Source organism: Lontra canadensis, unplaced genomic scaffold (genome assembly GCF_010015895.1).
Source record: "Lontra canadensis isolate GAN:19392208 unplaced genomic scaffold, GSC_riverotter_1.0 scaffold4, whole genome shotgun sequence".
In the NCBI taxonomy this organism is placed as follows: domain Eukaryota; kingdom Metazoa; phylum Chordata; class Mammalia; order Carnivora; family Mustelidae; genus Lontra; species Lontra canadensis.
The window spans coordinates 53,124,610-53,148,261 of NW_022630998.1; the positions used below are offsets into that span (position 1 = coordinate 53,124,610).

General features: G+C 38.8%; 2 protein-coding genes across 2 annotated transcripts; one reads left to right on the top strand and one right to left on the bottom strand.

Annotated features, from left to right (window-relative positions):
* Window positions 1-4,014: 4,014 nt before the first annotated feature.
* CUNH5orf46 (chromosome unknown C5orf46 homolog) lies at window positions 4,015-17,283 on the top strand. Its single transcript, XM_032850616.1, has 4 exons — window positions 4,015-4,102; window positions 8,921-9,056; window positions 13,359-13,416; window positions 17,060-17,283. The coding sequence occupies exons 1-3, from the start codon at window positions 4,015-4,017 to the stop codon at window positions 13,405-13,407; spliced, it is 273 nt and encodes a 90-aa protein (XP_032706507.1). The 3' UTR covers window positions 13,408-13,416; window positions 17,060-17,283.
* Window positions 17,284-19,523: 2,240 nt separating this feature from the next.
* Window positions 19,524-23,145, bottom strand: SCGB3A2 (secretoglobin family 3A member 2). Its single transcript, XM_032850609.1, has 3 exons — window positions 23,007-23,145; window positions 20,057-20,259; window positions 19,524-19,662 (listed from the first exon to the last, which is right to left on the bottom strand). The coding sequence occupies exons 1-3, from the start codon at window positions 23,059-23,061 to the stop codon at window positions 19,639-19,641; spliced, it is 282 nt and encodes a 93-aa protein (XP_032706500.1). The 5' UTR covers window positions 23,062-23,145; the 3' UTR covers window positions 19,524-19,638.
* Window positions 23,146-23,652: the final 507 nt, after the last annotated feature.

Sequence of the window (23,652 nt, forward strand, 5' to 3'; positions counted from 1 at the left end):
TTGTAACAACCCTGAGAGATACCATTATTCCTATTTTGTAGATATTGGATCCAAAGCATAACAAGATTAGGAAATATTACTAAGGTGACAAGGTCAAACAACTTGTAAGTGGCAAATCTGAAACTAAACCCACGTCTGTCTGATCCCAAAGCCCATGCTTAACCAGTAACACATACATCAAAATCCTTCTGTGAAATCTCAACCCAGACTATAATTCTTTCCTGTATCAAGAACTCTAGTGACTATCACTTATGCATGCAAATGTCCATAGGAATTAAAGAGTCCCACATTCCTTTCATTCTCATATCTTCTTACCACACTAGAATGGTATTTCAAGAGAAGGTCCCTATCTTCCTCTTCTCAGCTTGGATAAAGCCATCTTTCATAATCTCAGTTTCTCCTCCACCTAAAGGCAAATTCCTTTGCTTATGCCAATGGGGGATAAGTCACAGCTTATTAAAGGCTCCTTGTTTACAACAGCCAAGACACAGAAACAACCTAACTGGCCATCAGTGGATGAATGAATAAAGAGATTGTTTTACACACACACACACACACACACACACACACGGTGGAATATTATTAAGCCATAAAAAAGAACAAGGAAACCCGACCAGTTGTAACAACATGGATGAACATTGAAGGCATTATGCTAAGTCAAATAAGTCAGGAAGATAATCTCACTTGATCTCACTTACATGTGGAATTTTAAAAAAGAACAATGAAAAACCAAACTCATAGGAAATGAGGTCAGACTTAACAGTTACCAGAGGCAGAGGGTGAGGAAAGGGGAAATTGGAAGAAGGCGGTCAAAAGGTACAAACTCCTATTTATGAGCTACTAGAGTATAAGACTCTAACCACCCTTTATATGATTCATAGGAAAGTTGTTAAGAGAAAAATCCTAAGAGTATCACACGGAGAAAATGTTTATCCTTTTTCCATTCTTTACATTGTATCTATTTGAGAAGATTTAGGTCAACTAAACCTATTACAGTAATCGTTTTACAATATATGTAAATCAAAACATCATGCTTTATGCCTTGAACTGATATAGTGATGTATGTCAAGTATCTCTCAATAAAACTGGAAAAACAAATAAATATTCTTTACAGCTTATCAGTTATTCTATCTGTTCTCTCTTATATCCTTAAATACTGTAGACAAATAGGCAGGAAATTATAATATAGCCCAGTTTTACAGATGAGGAACCCAAGTGTGGCATCAGTCATCTGGCAGCATCACAGGTATTAACTGATAGAACTATCACACAAGTCCACACTTCTTTCCTCAAAATTATTCATTTATTTGGTATGTATTTTTTCTGTATCTTCTACATGCACTATTTTGGAAACCAGAGTTATCTCAGCAAACAACAAAGACCAGAATCCTTCCATCCTGGATTTTAACATCTCTGGAAGAAAGATGTTGAATAATGAAACAAAAATTAGTATTTAAATGCTAAGAAGGAAGACTACAGAGTATACAAAAGATAATAATAAAGGGATCTGAGTTACATTAGAGAATCATAGTTTTCCTCCGAAAAGAGGCATTTTTTTTTTAGATTTTATTTATTTATTTGACAGACAGAGATCACAACTAGGCAGAGCAGCAGGCAGAGAGAGAGTGGGAAGCAGGCTCCCCGCCAAGCAGAGAGCCCGATGCGGGGCTTGATCCCAGGACCCTGGGATCATGACCTGAGCTGAAGGCAGAGGCTTTAACCCACTGAGCCACCCAGGTGCCCCGAAAAGAGGAATTTTTAACTGAAATCTGAAGCTAAAAGGAATAAACCAACAGAAAAGAACAGATAAAAATAAAGTAAACACAGAAAACTGAGCATCAGGGCTAGAGAGTATTTAATCAGGGTCGTACAATGAGTCAGTGCTACTGACAGGAAGAGAATCCAGCTATCCTGACCCCTCAATGTGGTGTTACTTCCATGATACCAGACCAATGAAAGCAGATTCAGGAATTTGTCTGCATGCCCCATTTAACTGGTATCTTTGAGAAGCCAAGGGGCCTCTCCCCCAAGCTGCAATATTAGAGTCTTTGCTAGCCTGAACAGCCTTCTTATGGTGAATTAGAGTCCCCTGAAGGCTCAAAGCTCAAGCAAAGTAGAAGGTACTGTTGGCCTTTCCCATGCAAATCAGGGACCATGGCATGGCTAAAAGAGGAAACTTGACTGTTATTTTCCACTAAGATCAACGGACAAGCACAGTGCTCTCCCAAACAGTGACCCTGATGGTATCAATCTAATTCATTGAAAGCTTCCTACTATGGACAACTATCTCCAGATCACAACCCTTTGTATAGGAGTAACAGGACCAGGGTCTTCTTAAAAAGATAGATTGGTGTGGGGGCACCTGGGCAGCTTAGTTGGTTAAGTATCTGATTCTTGATTTTGGCTCAGGTCATGATCTCAGGGTTCTGAGACTGAGCCCCACACCAGGCTCTGTGCTGGACATGGAGACTACTTAAGATTCTCTTTTTCCCTCTGCTTCTCTCAACCTTTTCCCAACTTTCTCTTAAAACAAGGAGGAGGAGGAGGAGAAGGAGACAAAGAAGGAGACGAAGAAAAGGAAGACAACGATGAAGACGACTATGACGACGAAGAAAGAATAGGAAGAGGAGGGAGAGGGGTGTGGGAGGGGAAGGAGGAGGAGGAGAAGAAGAAGAAGAAAATAGGTTGGAGTTGGAGAGAAGACCTGGAAGGGTCCAAGCAGAGGTGCTTGATGGCTTTCAAGTGCAGCTTCGTATCTAGAAGTACTAACCTGAGTTAGAGAGCCATGTCCTGGCTCCGTGACACCAGACAAGTCTCCTGTTTCCATACCTCAATTAATACAACAGGGCCCTCTGATACTCACAGTGTGTATGTTTGGCCAATCTATAAGTTTAGGAACTAAAGCCTTATCCCAATTAACTAAATTTATAGCAGTTATCAGGATAACCAATACCATATAGACTTGAACTAAAATTTATCCCCTTAAGTGTCTGTATTCAAGAAGAAATATATTTTACCCATGAGATACATAGCAGCATCTCAACCCCAATATTCCTTTTTAATGACTATAAAAATTTATTTTTCTTTTCTTTTTTTAATGTTTGCTACATGCCTTGAGTAACATGTATTCAACTCTGAAAAAGACAGTCTTGTCCTTAAGGTACCTACAGTGTGTTAGTGGAGATATTTAAACACACACTTATCAGGCACATAGCAGAGCATCTACCTCTTCCAGGAAGAACCAGGACAAGATTCCCAAGAATAGGAAGTCAAAGCTGAGAACAGTTAGGAGAGCCATACTAAGCTCCTTGAAGATTCAGTAGTAAACAAAACACTCTGCCCTTAACAGATCCATGAGCTAAAGGAGAAAAGACCTCTTCAAGAACTTTGTTCTCAAACAATATGGCAGGGTTCCAGAAGGCAGACAACAGAGCAATTGTTTGGAGTGGGGTGGAATCATCATCATGAAGGTTTCACAGGGAAGGGGGCATTTGAACCTGAACCTGAGGAATAAGAGGAAGGTTCTAAGGGGAGATGATGTGGAGAGTATCCTGGGAAAAATAAAGAGCATGAGCTAAGGGCATGAGGGTGTGACTGGGCATGGCCATGTGGGGACAAGTAATGACTTCAGAGCATGGAAAAACAAGCAGAGTACACAGGGAGGGGAGGAGGCACACCTCACCAATCTGATTTATCACCTGCTCCTTGGCCCTGCATGGTAATTCTGCCTTATATCCAACGAATCATCAATGCAAGCATTGGAACTACCTGTAAAAGAGATACTCCAGTGCTGTTTATAAAATACACATTAGAAATACGTCATGACAGGGTTTTTCTTTCACTATATGAAAAACTTTTGGTTTAAAAAATAGGGCAGGCTTTATTAGTAGAAATCCAAGCGCAAACTGCAGATATCTTGTGCAACAACCTAATTCCATTGCAGATGATGTCACCTATAAATGCCTTATAAATGGGGCAAGACTCTGGGTGCATCCAAACAGGTGATCCGCATTGATGCCCAGTGCTGCAGGCATGGCTGTCTCTGCGCTGCAGCTGACAATTGTCCTGGGACTACTTGCCCTCATCCTGACTTGCCAGGCCGGTAAGTGCTCCTCAATGCAGCTCATGCAATGTGTGGTAGTCAGCCAGGAGTGGAGGGAGGTGGTGGCGCTGATCCAGAACATAAAGGGGAAAGAAAGGAAGGGGGCTTTGGGCAGTGCAGAAAGAGCACTGGACTAAGGGCCAAGAGGCAGATCCAACAAAAATAAAAGGACTTTTAGTCTAATGTGCTTCAGTTGCACCCTCTATCCTCAGTGAATGTATGAAGTTTGGGATGATCTTTTTTTTTATATATTGATGCAAGACAGTGAAACTATTATATTACAGATTTCTTGATGGGGGATTTTTTTTTTATAATCATTCTAACTAATAATATTCAAAGGTAAAGGATATATACCCTGGAATAAGACTCCTAGGCCTGGCTGCCCACTGATCAGGAATGGGACTTCAGGCATGTTATTTCACCTCTCTGGGTCTCACATGTTAAAGGGAATATCAACAGCTAACTTTCTCATAAAGTTAACACAAAAATGGAATAAACTGAATAAGAGACAAAAGTCTGATCCTTAATAAGCACCAATAAATATTAACTGTTATTGTTATCATGTATTATCTCACTTGATTCTTATAATAATCCTTTTAAGTAAACATTCAAACTTTTATCCATTTCCCTCTCAGCAGGTTAACAAACAAAGCTTGCAGAAGGAAAGTCACTTGGGCAAAGACACAGGTAGAAGAGGCATACCTGGGACCGAGACCCCAGATCCCTTGAGTCTGACCATTATGATTAAGCACCTACTTCTTTCGTGTCTGTCCCAAGCAAATACGGGACCACAAGGAACCTTTAAGAGTCTCCCTAATTAATTTATTTTTGGCCTGCAGAAGATGGAGAGCTCTTGACTTGTCTTTATTCAGAAGGATAGGTCAGAAAACACAGCCAGTGGAAATAATTTAGTACCAGAGCCTTTTGAAATGTTCTAACTCTAACTTGGCAGAACTCAACACCATCAGCCACCCACTGTCCACCAGCAGAACATATAGGCAGATATCCTAACAGAACTGCTACAGAGATGGCCTCAGACACTACTGTGTCCATCAGCTCCTCGAGAGTCACCACCACAGTAAAGTGAAAGATGAGATTTATATGCTAAGAACCAGGCCAAAGCTCTGTCTCTCATGAACTCTGAAACTGGTTAAATCAGTTCACTGCTTCGAACCTCAAGTTTCTTCATCTATAAAATGTGGTAACAATCAACTTCACCAGGTCAAATGAATATGCCTTTGTAATCACTTTGTAAACTATAAACACTATACAAATATCAGCAGTAATGTATTTTTTTCTGAACTTTATGATAACATTAACTGAAAAACTCAACCAAGTACTTAATGTAAATACAGGCTAGTCCACAGTATATTTGAAAAGAAGAAGTATTCAACTATTGGCTTTGATAATTTGTTTCTAGTATGTCAGACTTCTTAATTTTTATTATTTATATTTCTTTTTCTGTTTTTCAACATTTTCAAATGCCTTAATATTTTAATCACATTTTTAAAGTTTTACAATCTCTTAAAGCATTAGAGAAAAAAGCTACTATAAATTGTTTTGCTACTATTACTATGAATATATTGTGTGTGTGTGTGCATGTGTGTGTGTGTGTATCTTCATTATTATGGATACATATCCAGAGTAATGCAGCAAGCATTTATTGTGGGTTTACTTTGACCTGGTACTGTGATAAGTGGTATACACACACACACACACACACACACACACGTTTCAGATGAACACACGTATGTGTGTGTGTATGTGTGTGTATGATATGGATATATAGATATGGGTATATACATATATATGCATTTATATTGAAACACATATATGATATATATGAAATATATATAAAATATCTCTCAATCCTGACAATAATACAATGGAGTAACTAAGACAGAGTGGTTAAGCATTGTGTGCAAGGTTATGTGGCAGATTTTTTGCTGAAGACAGGAACCAAACTCAGGTATATAGGATTCCAAAACACATGGTCCTCCATATTCTAAAACCTCTTAATATAGCTGCAGTCCAAGGGCTGGAGCCAAAGATCCAATCCTCACACATACTCCAAACAAGGGCTCTTTGTATAATGAAAAGCTAGCATTTAGTATCATATTAAAATTAAAGGTCAGTAAAATTAATGTGCCAACGCAAGTATGCGTAGAGCAACATAGGAAAAAGGACCCACTTTTCATGCAAGAAATTGCTGTTTTGTACCTGGTAAATGTCTTCAGGGGAAAACTGCTTGAAGATAGTATCATATCATGTAGATAATGCAATTTAGGCTCAAACCTTGGCTCAGCCAGATTCTAGAGGTGTGATTTTACGTGAGTCATTTAATTTCTCCGAACACATGTTTTCTCTCCTATAAAACCACAGTATCTTCACTGAACTAAATAAAGATAAAAGCATGTCATGTAAAAAGTGTCCCAGTACCTGCTCAACAGGCACATCACAAATTTCCATTCTCCTTCCTTCTTCCCTTGATGAAAACACAGCAATTCTGGTCACTGTGGTGACCTGCACTCCACGAAAGGATCATGTCTATATATGTTTGTTCATACCCTAACTCTTAGCATATGCTATGTACATAATGGTAGGCTCAAAAAACACTTGCTGAATGCAAACACTAACAGCTAAAGGAACAAATACTTGGTGATTAGTACACTGATTTTGGTTAAGGTCCTAGACTGGTGCTCCTACCAAATCTTATGTTGTGGCATAGTAAACCACAAATGCTTGCAGAATTGAAAGCCACTTTTTTTTTTGACTAAGGGTTTCTATTTTAGGATATAATATAGATGCAAGGCTTCTAATGCAATTTTTGACAGTCATCACACAAAAAGCTAGTTACACCTCCCTCATTCAGAGTCATGGGAAACAGGGTCTAGATGTTGGGACTTTTTGACTCAAAACTTACGGTGGGGTTACCAAATGAAATACAGGATACCTAGTTAAATTTTAATTTCAGATGAACAACGAGTAATTTCTTAGTTTAAATATGACCTAAATATTGCATGGTCATTTTTACACCAAAAAAATTATTTGCTGTTTATCCAACATTTAATTTTACTTGGGTATCCTATATTTTTATTTACTAAATCTGTGACACTACTTGTGAGGCTACAGTAAAACCGAAGATAAAGGTCCCACTTTATCCAGGCACCAGAGTCCAGGGAGGAGGCCACATGAAACTGCTGACACTCCTCCCTTACTTTTTCTTTTTTTTAAAGATTTTATTTATTTATTTGACAGACAGAGATCACAAGCAAGCAGAGAGGCAGGCAGAGAGGTGGGGGGAAGCAGGCTTCCCACCAAGCAAAGAGCTGGATGTGGGGCTTGATCCCAAGACCCCAGGATCATGACCTGAGCCGAAGGCAAAGGCTTTAACCCACTGAGCCAGGCGCCCCCCCTCCCTTACTTTTACTCTCTTGAACAATTTAGGCTACAAAGGAAAGCCAACCCCCACCACCCCCCACAAGGGATCTTGCACGTCCCAGCCTCACTCCCTGGATCCTTAGTCCTCATTCCAAAGGGTATTTGACTAAAAGTTAAGAGTAAGAAGACTAAATTTAGAATTCCATCCTCTTGCTATTTGTGAGCTCTCCTGCAAGTCACTTGATCTTTTCAGTTTCTTAGTTCAGTGCGGTAAGAACTATATACCCCATAAAAAGGGACAAGGGTAAAATCACCTGGTATTTGTAAAGTCATTATTTACAGAAATATCAAATGAGGTACAAGTAATAGAATTTCCCCTTGTCCTCATCCTTATTATACTACTTTCAATCTTATGACACACTTGTGGTTAGAGCATAACTTTTTCTGTCAAAGGCCACTACAGCTCATTTTTGTTGCTGATGATGATATTTGTATTTTATAAGTAATCTATGTTTGTTGTAGAAAAATTTAGAGAATATAAAGAAATAAAGGATTTCCATGGGGGTGGAAGGTGGGAACAAGGCTAAGCAGTTCAGCAGAGAGTGCTTTTGGATCCAGATTTTAATGCCAGGAGGACATGGGACTGAACTCTATTTTGGCCACTCACTAACTCTGTGCTTTGAATTAGCTCCTAAAGTTCTCTCAACTTTACCTTCTTGACCTTTAGCTTGAGATAATAGTTTTGCCTACTTCATAGTGCTGCTGTGAGAATAAAATGATGTGATAATGCATGTGGATCATCTGTCATAGGTCTATCCTTAACAAAGGCTACCCACTATTATGTCATCATTATTATCATTACCACAGGCCAGGGATTGCATGGAGAAAATGACATTAAAATGGGCATTCTGGGGGTACCTGGCTGGCTCAGTCCATTAAATGTCTGATTCTTAATTTTTGGCTCAAGTCATGATCTCAGGCTCATGGAATCTGGCTCCTCAGTACAGAGTCTGCTAAAGACTCTCTCTCCTTCCGCCCCCTCCCTCAACTCACTTGCACACCCTGTCTCTCTCTAAAATCAATAAATAAATCTTTTTAAAAAGGGGGAGGACATTCTATATTTCAATCCTGGTACTGGCATTTACTAGCTGCTTTACTCTGGACAAGTTACTTAACTTCTGTGAGCTTCAATTTTCTCTATCCAGAAAGGAAATCCATGTCTACCTAAGTATTGATATATGTTGCTTTTAGGAATAAGTGAGATGATGCATGTGAAGGCTTTGTCCAGGAAGGCACTAAATGTTCTATAAATATAACTGTACCAGGCTGTATAATTAGTGAGAGGAGATACAAAGTGGTCCAGGAGCTCCCTTCAAAGAAAAGAGTCTTCCCTTTCTTATTGCTGAGAATCACCTGAGATTCTGTTCTGTTTTTCAGATGACAAACCAGATGACAAGCCAGATGGCTCGGACAAAAACCCAGAGACAGAATTCCCCAAATTCCTAAACCTCTTGGGCACAGAGATCATTGAGAATGCAGTGGAATTCATCCTCCGCTCCATGACCAGGAGCACGTAAGCCCTGAGATAAACCTTGTTTTTGTCCAGTTTGCTGTTGGTAATAACCACATTGTATTAAAATGAATGAGAAACACAACTGTGCATGACAATATATTATTTGAGTTGAAAAGTACTGTCCTACCTTAAGCTATATTTGCATCTGACAGAATTTTCCTAAACTCTTTTGGAGTGTGCACATTGCCAACAAGTGGTTCCATAAAGTATTTTTTTATCTCAGGACTAAGGAGAAAGGAGGAAGAGCACCAGACCAGAGAACAGAAGGCCAGGTTCTGGTCTTCCCACATGTGCTACTTGACTGGGTGACCTTGAACAAGGCCCTCCTCTCTGAATGCCTCAGTTTCCTCATCTGGATAGTTAAAAGAATAAAGGACCCATCCAATACAGGCACTGTAATTCTTTGGTGAAGGTGGTGGGTAGTGATATGTTCACTAATGAGAGGTGTGATGAGTCCTGCCTTTATTTCCTAGTTTGAGAAACTCAAGAGGGTTAGCAAAGAGAGTAGCTGATTATTTCTTCAGAGACAATCTAGAAAACCTCTCATATGAGTGTTTGTCATGAGGAACTGCCATGGTGGCTGAGCATATACCAAGAACCTTCCCAGAGTTCTTTACATGCTTCCAAGCCACTGTATCCAACACATAACACATCTTACTCCGATCTACCTAGCTCAGATTTTCAACTTTACTTCACCCTGTTCTTACTCAACCTACAGTAATTCCTACTTTCAGCTCTCCAGGATCCAATTTGTTCTGAATTTCCGGGTGCTTTCAATCCCACTTCACTGAGCCCCTGTCTCTAATTCTCTCCTTCATAGACCCCAAAGCCCAGTTTGACGGAGCGTGGTCTAGAATTCCTGGATAATTTATACAAAATGAAGTTTCCTTCATCCCATCTTGCGTCTTCCTAGGACAAAGCTAAGGGTGTGCTTCTTAACAAGATTGCTGGTGATTCTGATATACCAACAATTTTGATAGCCCTTGATTAGATGCTCTACACTATATGGCCTTGACTTAAAGGTCCACATATCCTTTAACTTTTTATTCATTTCATGTAAATGTGCATCTTAGCATTTGGGGGGGGGGATGTTTCTGACTTTTTTTTGATTCTCAATGGGGTCTATGACCAATAACAGATTAAGAAACACTTCTACAGAGAAGTAATCAGGGGCCATGTTGTAATCTCTGATTTGCTTAAATCAATATATTATCACATGATGGGCAGGATTCTGCATACCATCCACATGCACAAATTATTGAAACTCACAAATGTTTATTTTTGTATTGTTATTTTTCCTATTGTGGTTGGCTTTTGAAACTGTTGAGTTTCAGTGATAATGTAAACAAGGAGGAAACTGACAAGGAAGCAAGAGTAACACCCATTATGTACAAAGTACACATTACACTCCAGTTGAATACATACTGTTACAAAGCACGACAATAGCAATGCAAGGAGTTGAAGCAATAATATTTATTTTTATTCCTTCCTTGGGGAATTCTCCAGACATAAAATAGCCCCTTTCCCTCACCTCTGTTAACCCTGAAAACTCATTATCTGAAATACAAGACAATTGCTGTCAGCTCTGGGTTCAGGAATGGCACCTTGACTTCAACCATTTCCACTTTTCCTCATTTTTTCCCAAGTAAACGATGTTCTTTCTGTTTCTGGAACTTATAACCATCAAAGGCTCTCTTGCTTTCATTTCCTAAAATGCTCCTTCCTTCTTTCGCGGCTAGTGCTTTATCTTGCAGCTCATTTAAAAGTCACCTCCTCAGAAAACAGTTCTATAACCACTCTTACACTACCTTCTTTCATTCCCTTGTTCTTCTCTCTTACTTTACCTTGTCATAGTGTCATTATAATATTTTTATTTATTTGTAGTCACGTAGCTATATCAGAGACCAGAGCTATCTAGCTCATCGCTCTAACATGTACCTTATAGACTGAATGAGACACTCAGCAAATAATTGTTGAATTGATTAATTAAAGAAAGATATCTTAAAGATCAAATCTAAAACCCATTACTGCAATATGACTGATAAAACCTGAGGGATATTTGTTGCAAGACACAGCAGTCCTTGCTCAAGGGAAAAATCTAGCTGTCCTTTCTCTGTCCAAGGGAAGACCATAAATATAATGGGGATGGGGAATGGGAGAAGACCATCAAGAAGTGTTTCTAAGTACATTAGTATATACCAAAGTTGGGACAGAAATTGTGAAGGAAAAATCTAAAATGTAAAACCTTCTCAAAGATTTGCAGTCCTTATGGTAAGATGACATACCAAATGCCGTGATGACTAATATGCTAAGATAAATGTCAGTAAAACAACACAGGTGATTTCTGGAGAATGGAGCTGTGACTGACACCAGGATGCTTAGGGGAGTATTTATAGCAAGGGTGAGATGCAATCTGGGCCTTAAAAGATGAAATGAACTTTGATTAGAGAGAATGACAGGAATGAGGGAACTTCATAAAGATGAGAATTTTGTTTATTTACTCCAATATATCTGATGACTAAGTACTATGTCAGGCACATAATAAATGCTAGATATGTACTTTCAGGACACTGAATAGAAGAGCTCACTTCCTCCATTCTGAATTACTTTAGAGCTGTGTGAACTGGATTCTGGTCACCATTGTTTGGAAAAATATACATATTCTTAATCTCTTTGACCCCTCAAGAAGGCTCCAATCCTTGTGAATTTCCCCTCACCTGCTGAATTTCCAGGACATGACATTTTCCTGGCTCTTTCCCTACATCTAGCCATTCTTTCTTCTTCTTTTTATTTGACTTATGATCCAGTGACTTCCAGAATCAGATGTATATTGTGTTCTTTTTATTGAGCTTCAGACTGAAATGATTAATTGCTTGCTAGAAAATTTCACCTAGGTTTTCCACCAATAACTGAAATTTAACTGGTCTAAACCCAAACCCAACATCCCACAAACCTGTTCCTCCTCCCATGTTCCTTATTTCAGGAATCACATCCCCACCCACCCAGAATCCAAAACCCTCAGGGTCTTCTCGGATCTTTCCTGCTCGTTACCACCATCCTCGAATTGAAGAATATTCTACCTCTAATTTTTTTCCTGTATCATTGCTTTTCCTCAACTCCACTGGCTAGTTGGCCTAGTAGAGTCCTTCGTTACTTCTTTCCTGAGCTCTTTTTATTAGATTTATGATTAGTTCACTGTTTCTGTCTGCCTCCCTTCAAACTATCCCCTTACTCTCAGAGTTATATAACAAAAACACAAGTTGGGTTGTGTTACTGTCATGCTTGAAACCCTTTTGTGAATTTCCATAGCCTACAAAATCAGAACAAATGCATTTGGCTGATGTTAAATGTTCTTTCCTGACGCGTATGTATCTTTCAATCGTGTATCTCACTCCTAACGTCAAACACCTGATGCCCCCAATAACAAATGATTTGTTTCAGAACTGGTCATGTTTGTATAATGCCCAACATCTTTGCACATGGCTCTTCTCTCTGCCCCCAAGGCCTTGCTAGGTAGATTTGTCCACCTAGCAAGTTTAATCATTTTCTAAAGTCCAATTCAAAGATAAACTCTGTGAAGACATCACAGACCCCTATGATTACAAAACGCAGGTATTCATACTCTGGATTTCATAATACTTTGGAATAACCTTCACATCGATTTTCTTTCCCCCTCATTGTTTTAATTTACTTGTTCACTATCTTAAATTACTTGTATCTGATTGTGTTTATTTTCTGCACTAGACTATAAACTTCTCACAGGCCACATTTTTAATCATTTTACCTTTCCTGTAGCTACTGTGTACCCCTTTCCTTGAACAGTTTAGTGCTTCTAGTATTAACTCCTGACTCTAGAGCTCTCAGTTTTAGACTTTGCTATGTGATTTAGACAGGTTGTTTAATCTCTTTGAGCTTTAAAAGTTTCTTCATACATAAAAAGAAAAAAAATTATTCATTCATTTATTATTGATTTAATTCAAACTTATATTAATTTATACTATTTGCCAGGTACTGGGGATATATTATTAAAAAGAATATACCAAAATATCTGTCTTATACAGTTTGTGTATGAATGGACACCTAATGAATAGATTTGTTGGCATATTCAAAAGAGATAATTGTGCATAAATAGCTTGCAACTACAAATTGTTGTGGAAGTCTTAAATCTTATTTATTTATGACATAGGAAAATCTGCAGAAGAAAATTGTGGCTCAAACAACTTAAGACATCCTAATGATGATTCTAACATTCTTATTCAAACTCAGTCATAATTCATTTTTTTCTCTTTTTTTCTTTTCAAGAGGATTTATGGAATTTGATGATAAACGAGGAGAACATTCAGCAAAGTGACTTTCCCAGGTGATTTTAACTTATAATTTACAACTAAAATAATAGCATACTGAACAAAAAAGGGGGTCTTATTTTATTTAATTAATTTGGGCACCCCTCTGCCTACCTATAAGCAGAAAAGGTGTATTTTTTTGTTGTTGTTTCTACTGTAGTTACTTAAACTTAATTTTAAATACATTTTTTTTTTAAATCATCGTAAAGTCCCTGACCTAATCAGATTATCTGAAGAGAGGAGGCACAACTGGGGGGTGAAACACTTAAGCACTGGGAGTTAGAGTGCCTGGCCCTACCACAACTCTGCTCCCTTGCTTTGTGTGCCTGGCACATATGACATGAGGGGACTGTGTGCACTAGAGTAGAAGGGCCCATGTAATTGTGCAGTTACTCATGAGAAGACTGAGATTTGTTGAACCTAATTCCAGGAGAAAATACTAACAAACTCTCTAAACCCACATAGTTGGATTTATAGTAGTCCCCCCTTATCTGTGAGGGATATATTCCAAGAGGCCAGTGGATGCCTGACACCGTGAACAGTACGAATCCCATATATATCATGCTTTTTCCTATATATACATACCTATAATAAAGTTTAGTTTACTAATTAGGAACAATTAGAGATTAACAATGATAACTAATAATAAAATAAAAGAATTTTAATAATATGCTGTAATAAAAGCTATGTAAAATGTGGTCTCTCTCAGAATATCTTATTGTACTGTACTCACCTTTCCTCTTCTTATGATGATGTGAGACTATAAAATGTCTCCATGATGAGATGAAGCGACTTGAATGACATAGTCACTGTGACACAGCATCAGGCTATTACTGATGCTCTAACATTATGTCAGGAAAAGGATCATCTGCTTCCAGACCTCAGTTGACTATGGGTAACTGGAACTGTGGAAAGCAAAACCACAAATAAAGCACAATTACAAACAATATAGTTTGAGTGCTCAGAAACAGCCACTATTTCCTTATTCTAGTCTCTCCTGAGAATGGATATTGAAATATAAAAACAGAAATGATATAGCTGTGAATGTAATTATTTTATCAGCAGCTAGCATAAACTGAGTACATACTCTGTTTTAAGCATTAAGCTAAATGCTATATACATAGTATCTGATTTCATTCTAACACCACTATGAAAAAAGGATATTCTTTTTTTTTTAATCATATAAATTAGGAATGTGACCAAGTTACTAACGTGTCCAAGTTAGTCAGAGAAGAGGAAAGGATTTGAACTTAGGCAGCCTGATCCCAGGGTGTGCATTCTATCCCTTAGCAGCAGTGCTAGTGGAGAACAAAGAACAGTGTAGAAGGAGGCAGTTGAAAAAAGTGAGTAAGCTATGTGATCTTACACATGCCTTCCAGATGCCCAAGGAAACAAAACACTACCCCTTTGGTTAATTCAGTTACCTTATATGCATCTCAGGAAGCATGGCCTTTCCTAACTTCTATTTCATATCTGACCTAGGAAGGCTTCTTTTCCCTGTGGTCTTCACTTTATACCCTGGGTGTTATTAATGTAAGCTTAGCAAGTTACTATCATATTACCCAGGAACTTAGCCCACTCTTTTCCATAAGCTTCTAAGGACAGAAATCAGTTTTGGGCTTTGAAATCAAGAAATGCCCAACCCATACACATCTGATTCTCACCCCAAAGCCAGCTAAGCTTCTAGAAGTATTCACTTATGTTTCCATTTTCCATTTCCATCTTTTCAGAGAACAGCTTACCTCTTGTTGCCAGTGTCCCAACCCTTAGCTGGTTCATTCAGGCTACTGGTACATGCCTCCACCCATTGGTACCCACACCCTGAGTCTTTAGAGTGCTACACTAACAAATCAGTGTGCGAGGTGGTCCAACAGAGAAGTGTCATGAAGGGGTAGAAAGACCAAAAGACATAGAGAAGAAAGAAGTTCAAATTCTAACTTGTCTGCTTTTGGTTATGTGACCTTGTGGAGGTTCACTTTACTCCTTATTAATGTTAAAACTCTTGGGAACTTCTTTGTTCAAGATCTTAATGCCAGAATTCTTTTTTTTTTTAACTACATCTAAAAAAAGTTTTGAATAGATTCATGAACCAATTGTAGATGCTCTTATTGACAGGAAGGAATGGCTTAATTTAGGGATATTAAAAAAAACTGGGTTAGAGAGAAGGAAGCCTCTAAGGCAAAGATTAAATTTTGAATGGTTTGATCAGGAGTTATCTCTTTAAACCCTGGTGACTGTGCATTTAATAAGTAGCTTTAAAGGCTGCACATGTATGATGATTGCTGCATCAAATCAAAAGCAAGTCACCACCTTAGAATTAAATGACTCACCGCAGTGCCTATTTCTTCAGTACATAAAATGTGGCCAAAGTTCTCAGTATTTCCTAAATTAAGACAGACAGATAAACAGATATCTAGATATCCCATCTTTCTCCTATAACATATGCCCCTTTCTAACATATCCATTTAGTGCTTATTTACTCTATACCTACTATGGGTCAGATTCTGCCAGTATTCTCAAGATAAATAATGATGTCCAGCCACTGAGAAGGTGATAGTCTAGGCTGTCACTTAGCAGTGTACCCCAGGACTGTGTAGGGAAATGATAGAGTTATGTATGGAAGTGCCTTGGACATGCCTTGGAGAAAGGAGTTAAGAGACATGTCTGCAGGAAAGGGTGGGAACTAAAAGGGTTTTACAAAGAAGGTGAACTTCAGCACACATTCTCAGATGACTTAGAGAGGGGTAAGGTCTCAAAAGCAACTGATCCAACAGCTGGACACTTAATTAATCTGAGACCCTCCCAACCTCTGCTCAATCACAGTAGTACAATTACCTTATATTAACAGACTTAAAATCTTTTTTCCTATTGTCCAGCATCACTTGAAACACATCACAGGGATTCAAATCCCCTAGTGTCTTAAGTCACTAGACCTCTTAAAGTATGAATTTCTTTTCTTGTATTAAAAAAATTTTGATCAAAGAAGTAAAAATTGGGAAAGCACTTCACGAATTCTTAATTTCTCATTACATATTTTCAATTAAGAAAAAATATACTATGGACCCACTAGATGACATGCTTATAGAGTTGCTGAGTCAGAAATTCCAAGAGAGGAACCTGGGAATAAACACATTCTGGGGTGTTGTGGGGGGTGGGGATAAACATATTTAACAGGAAATCCTCATGTTGCTGATGAGCAAAACTGCAGTTGGGCATGACATTACTCACTATCCACTCCATGATACCTTATGGGAGAAGTTTCTTGCTGAATTTAGAGAAAGAAAAAACTTGCCTTCCCTAAAAACTCCTTCTTCTTTTCTCATTTTAAGATTTATGAAGCATGGTCTGTTCTTCTTTTTTCCTGTCTACAGAAACTCAGAGTAAAACTGATGACTCATTTTATCCCTGAGTTTAACCTATGCGCCTCCTTCCCTCATCCTTGTCACTGATTCTTGCCACATACACCTTGCATGTTCATTTTTGTTGTTGTTGCTCATATCATCCAATATTATTATAGTTGATTTCATTATAAATCATCTCACATTTTAAAGTGCAAAGGCATTAAAATGTTAAAGATTAAAAATTCTTTGTATTTTTCTTAAATCCTTAAACCTTCTCTAGTTGGTAATTGTTTCCCTCTATCTGGCTTGTGTTTCTAAGGACACACCCGCAAGGCTCCAGAATAACCCAAGGGCAGCCAATCCTGCTTTTCCAGTTCTGCTTCATAAGTCCTCCAGAACAGAGGCCCCAAAAGCAGCTCCAAGCAAGTTCTCAGAATTCAGGACCTGGCTCAACCAAACACAACTTACTTTAAACATCCTGACTTTGCATTCTTGCCTCTAGAAGTCAGAATAAATATGTCTCCTTAGGGGTCACATATCCTAGGTAACTGAGGAGATTTTTATTGGTAGTAGTAGTAACTTTCCTGGGCATATTTAAGGCCAACAAATATAAAATATACAGAAGTTATTATTAGCCATCCAAAGAATGGTTCAAAATAAGGAAGCTACAGCCCAGATAAAGTAACATGTCCAAAGTCAAAGAACTAGGAAAAGAAAGAAAGGGAATTTGAACCTGACTCCAAAGAACAAATCCTTCACCCATAAAAATGTATGAAGTTTCACAGTTAAAAGCTTCATACATTCTTTTTGGAAAGTCTTTCAAATACATCTGAGCCCACTCTCCTGGGCTAGGTAAATTAAAAACCAACCATGTTTCAAAGAAACAAACTTATTACTGTTCCAGAGAGTCTTCATCATTCTTATAGAATAGGAGAGTGTCAGGAATGGGAGAGTCTGGAAAAGGATCCATTACACAGAGGCGGGGCCCGGTGGCCATTGTTACCGTACTTGCCAACTTGGTCAGAGAGGATCAAACTCCTGTATAACCTGACCCACCTGAGCCAGAAAGATTCTCCCAGAATTATTTATGTGGCCAGTAGGAACAGACTGAAATCATGGAGCATGATGATAATTATGGCAGTGCCCTAGAATAAAGGATCTCTGTATTTCTGCTAGTGGGTTCTCAACAGCTGGCCAGCATCTAGCCTTTCCTAAGCACTCTGAAAGCAACAGCAGTGTTTCAACAAATCTTTTTTTTTTTTGTACTGCTTCCTATTTTAATAGCCAGAATATGTCTACATGCAACACAAAGAACCTTTAATAATACAAATAACTTTAATAGTGAACACTTACAAAATACTGAAAATACATCTTACTCCCTACAATGTATTCAGACAAACCACCTTTTGCATTTTCCAGAGATTGTTCCAATTTCTTCTTTTTTTTACTGAGATAAAACTGACATATAATGTAAGTAGGTTTAAGGTATAAACGTGATCATTTGATATACATGTATAGTACAAAATGATTATAATTAGGTTAGTTAACACATCTATCACTCACATATTTATTTTTTTGGAGTAAAAATTTTAGATATACTCTCTTAGCAACTTACAAGCCCATGATACAGTATTGTTAACTATAGTCACCATACTGCTCCTTATCATGCCCAGAAAGTATTGTTCTAATAACTGCAAATTTGTATATTTTGACAACTTCACTTATTTCCCCCACCACCTTCTGCCCATGGCAACCATCAAACTACTCTGTTTCTCTGAGTTCCACTTTTTTTGGATTCCACATATAAATGAGACAAATACTTTCTCTGCCTGACTTATCTCACTTAGCATAATGCTCTCAAGATTCATCCATACCGTTGTAAATGGCAGGATTTTCTCCTTTTAGGCTGAATAATATTCCACTGTGTATGTGTCTCTCTATGTGTGTGTATGTGTGTGTGTGTGTGTGTGTGTATGTATTATATTTCTCTATCCATTAATTCATGAATAGACACTTAAATTGTTTCCATGCCCAGGCTTTTACAATGTTGCAGTGAACATGGGGGTATACATATCTTTTCAAGATAGTGATTTCATTTCCTTGGGATATATACCCCAAAGTGAGATTGCTAGATCATATGGTATTTCTATTTTTCATTTTTCGAGGAATCTGCATACTGTTTTCCAGAGTGGCTGCACCAGTTTCCATCCCACCAACAGGGCACAAGCGTTACCTTTTCTCCATGTTCTTGTCAGCACTTGTTTTTTCTTATTTTTTGATAATAGCCTTTCTAACACGTGTGAGGTGATATTGTGATTTTGATTTACATTTCCTTAATGAATAGTGATGCTGTGTACTTTTCCACATACCTGTTTGACATCTGTGTATTTGCTTTGGAAAAATATCTACTCAGGTTCTTTTGCCCATTTTTAAATTAGATTACTTGTTTCACCTTGTTTTGGTTTTTGCTATTGAGCTATATGAGTTCCTTATACATTTTGGATATTAACCCCTTACTGGATACAGGATTTACAAATATTTTCATTTTTATATTTTAAAAAATTCTTTAGAAGTGAGGGAATAGGAGCTTGAGAGGCACAGAAATACTGTCAAAGAGCAGTTGAAGAAAATGATGATGTTTAACTTAGAATCAAGCAGAGAGGGAGGAAAATGTGTGTTCTCTTGATAACAAGAGGCTCTCTGGAGTTTATGACCCAAGGGGAAAATTATCTTCTGGGCCCTTCTGAGCAGAACATCCAGAAATAAACACAGGACAAAACAAAATCTATTCATTGCTTTATTCATTCTTTTCAGGGGTCACTACATCTTAGGATGGAAGGAATTCTAGCCCTGCAGAACACCATTCCCCTTCCCCTCTGCGGCTGTTTTGTGCTGACATCACACCAAATGCGACAGCGCCTCCTGAAAGGCAGAAGGATAAGAATAAAAATAATGTGGCTTACATGTGCTTAGCATGTTTCCAAAAATAGTCACCAACCTATTTAGCCAGCATTTTACTGATGTGGAAATGGAGGCCCAGAGTGGTTAAATCCCAACTAGAATCACCAAGCTGAGAAATGCAAAGTGATAATCAGAACATAGGTCTCTTTCATTAAAAAATCCCTTCTAGAAGTGTAGATGTTGCACCTTCCTTGAGATTCCTCGACATGCAAGCTTTGTACGAGTACATCCAAGGAAATACATGTCCACAAGCGAGAACAGGGTGAGGGGGAAAGCGGGGAGGGGTGGGGGAAGGGCAGATATTTAGGTGGCTAAGCTCTGCCCATTGACAAATAAGCCCACAACCTATAGTTACCAGCAGTTTCTTCACTGCCTCAGAGGCCTCTGGTCCCAGCTCATTCACACACTTTCTTAGCCCTTCCACAAGGTGCTCAACAGAAATGCCCAGAGTTTTCAGAAGAAGCTTTAATGGATCCATAAAAGGAAGAATGTTGTCCACAGGTAAAGGTAAGACTTTGTTGACAGCATCTGGCAAACTGTTGACGAAGAAGGCAGTAGCTGCAGAGCAAAAGGGAAACTGAGTGAAATAAGCACATCTGACTCCTGTCTATGACTGTCCTACTTTCCACTGTATCCATAAACAGCTCTGTTTCAGTCTCACTTGATTCAATGAAATGTCACTTGATTCGATGAAATGTCACTTGATTGATGAGAACTTCTGCCTCAGGGCCTTTGCATCTGCTGTTCTGTCTCCTTAGGACTTTCTTTCTCCAGTTAGCTACATGTCTCTCCTCAAATGTTACCTCCTCAGAAAGGTATCTAAAGTAGCATCATCCATTATCCTTTAACTTCCTTTATTTTTTCTTACTATTACTTAAAACAGTAAATCTCATTTATTTATTTCTTGCCTTCAACCTCTCACTAGTACACAGGCTCCATGAGAACAAGAAGTTTATGTTTTATTCACTCCTACACCTCATGCCTAGAATAGACCCTGGCATGTAGGAAGCACTCAGTAGATATTGGTGGTTCACTGAACAGGAATGTACTTTGCATGTGGCTATCTCCACAGTCCATGGCTTTGAGGCCAAAGAGTAGATTCCATAAAGAATCTTCACTTGGGGACATGCATGAACCCAACCAAATACAGCCCAGGAAACTGCTCCTAATCAATTCAACTGAATGCTAGAAACATAACTGAACCCCAGCTCTGTAGTGGCTAGTGCAGATACATAGATGAGTAAGACAAAGATATTCCATTCAGAGAACTTACACAGTCTAGTGGACAATAAAGATCTGTATATGCCACAATGTGACGTGTGCTATGCTCACATCATGGATAAAGCTCCATGGAAACCTAAGAGAAGAGATGACCAGTTCTAATGTGGTAGAGTGTTGGAGCAATCTTCACAGAAAGATGTTGCTAGAGCCGTGTCTTGAAGCAGAATCAAGGGTCACAAGGTAAAGGGGAGGGGAGGGGAGGTGCACTGTATAAAGTAACAAAATTAACAAGGGGACTGAAATGTGAGGATGAAAGTATGCACACTGCCTGGAGAGCCTTCCAGAGCAGATGGCGTGCAGAAATGCAGTGAGGTATGCTGAGGTGGGGAAAGGAGGTAAGGCAGCAAAACCCAGGTGAGGTCAGATTTTCAGAGCTTGGAATGTTATATTAATGTATTTGAAACTTTTTTCCCTGTGGGCAATGGGGAGGTATCAAGGCTTTTCTATGGAACAACTGAATTTTGTATCTTTGTCTTTAGAAAAATAATTTTCACATAGAAAATGAATAGGAGGTAGAGTGTAGAGAATGAGAAAAATACATACAGTATACATTTTAACAAAACACATGTGCAGATATGTAAACACACACATTCATAAGCACACACATAAGAACGCACATCTTCCAGGATGCCTGGTTGGCTCAGTGCGTTAAGTGTCTGCCTTCTGCCTGGGTCATTATCCCGGAGTCTGGGGATTAAGCTCCATGTCAGGCTCCCTGCTCAGTCAGGAGTCTGCTTCTCCCTCTTCCCCTCACACTGCTTGTGCTCTCTCTCTCCCACTCTCTCTGCTCCTCTCTCAAATAAATAAACAAAATCTTTAAGAAAAAAAAAAAAAAGAACACACATCTTCCTAGTAGGACCCTGCCATAGTTCATTTTCCTTTGGAATCCTTTCCATTTCCCCATTCAAATTGTACAAGTGAAGCCTGTGCACCTATCTTTTCTTTCTCTTCTACCACCTATTGTCCCTCCAAAATTCTCTCCCATAAGAGGGATATTTATTTCCTTTCACCCAGCTTTCTGTTTCCACCCCCCATATGTAGATATTTGACGCTAGTTACTAAATATAACAAAATAGCCAAAACCGGTGAAGTTACAAATTAGTCCAAAATTTCAGTAAAAAGCACAAACTAAAGTTGCCAGTGAGGGTGTGAGCAGCACCAATTTTCTCATGATTAATCTCCCTACTTATTTTAAAGGCTTTGGTGACTATCTTCTCTGTATAGACTTATATACTTACAGGGGAAGACCTTCAAGGCTTTCTGTTATTTGAATGTACAGTGGCTATCACAGTGCATTTTGCAGATGCATCCAAATGTATTTTCCCAAGGTTAAAATGACTCCCTTCAAAAAAAAACCAGAGCAGTTCCCAATCTCCTCCAAGAATCCAACTTCTATGCCTCACCTAGAAATTGAACTGTAGGCCCCCCAGTTCTCCCACAGAGCGCTGGCTATATACATCTCCGTGCATTAGTCTCGCATTGTAGTGCCTTCTGTGTGAACAAGTCTTATCTCCTCTGTCAGACTACATGCCCCTTGTAAACCATCTCTGTGTCTGATTCATATCTAAATCTTCTACTACTTATCCAAGTGCCCAACAGGTGTAGTTATTCAGCAACTATCCATTGATTGTGTGAATGATAAATGTAGCTATGTCTCAGGAGAAACAACCTGGCAACTGATTACAGAGGATAGGAAGAATGATTCCACATAGTTTCAAAAGAAAGAAGTTACAAAGTGAGATTTTGACTCAAGATTAAGAAAGAAAAGGAAAACGTTCAAGAATGTTGACAATTAGTGTTGAGTTGGCTAACTTCTTAGGTAGGATTCACTAAGGATAGTGCTTCTATGGGGTTAGAGCTTTGTAGGCTGGGGTGGGGGTGGGGGATTGCTGCACATGAAATCCCTTCCGACCTTTCCATTCTGTGATTCTAAAATTCCCTCCACCATACTCCCCTGGGAGCCAAGGCTTACTGATTACATTGGTATTAATAGGAAAGTAGAGACGTGTGTTCAGGCCACTTACCAGAGTAACTGCAAATGCTGATGGTCACCAGCAGAAACACAGTTACCAGCTTCATGACAGGGTTTCTGTGAGATATGCCTGGAGTTTAAAATTGAATCGCAAAACGCACTGAATCCACTGAGCTAGGGCCCCAGTTAACTATGCAATTTCTGCACAGACACACATTTATAGCCCAGTCATAACCTAATTTCAGTCACTATCACTTGACTCACCCTAGAGAAGAGCATGAAGATCATGTTTCCTCACTAAACAAATGGAGGTTTTTCCACATTCCCTCATATTCCCACAAGAAACAAAGCCCTAACTTGAAGCATTCTCAAGGACCTCTCATAAAAGCCCTTCCTTGTACAGAGATGCCAGTGGGAACAGAGAGCTCTAAGAGTCCTTGTCTTGAAAGAATCTTGAAAGGAAGGGGAAGTTTTATATTAGGATTAAAAGGAGCAAATGTTGTTTTCTTCCAGCTTTCTATTCAAAGTTTGCAGAATCATATTACTGATAAGCAACCTAGTCGTGGAAGGAATCAGTAGGTCCCATCAGCTGCAGTATATCCAGACTCAGCCTCATTGCATTGAAGGCCATATTTCTCTAGAATTTACCTCTGCCCACCCCATCCCCACTCACAGATCTGCCATGGCAAGACCTCTTA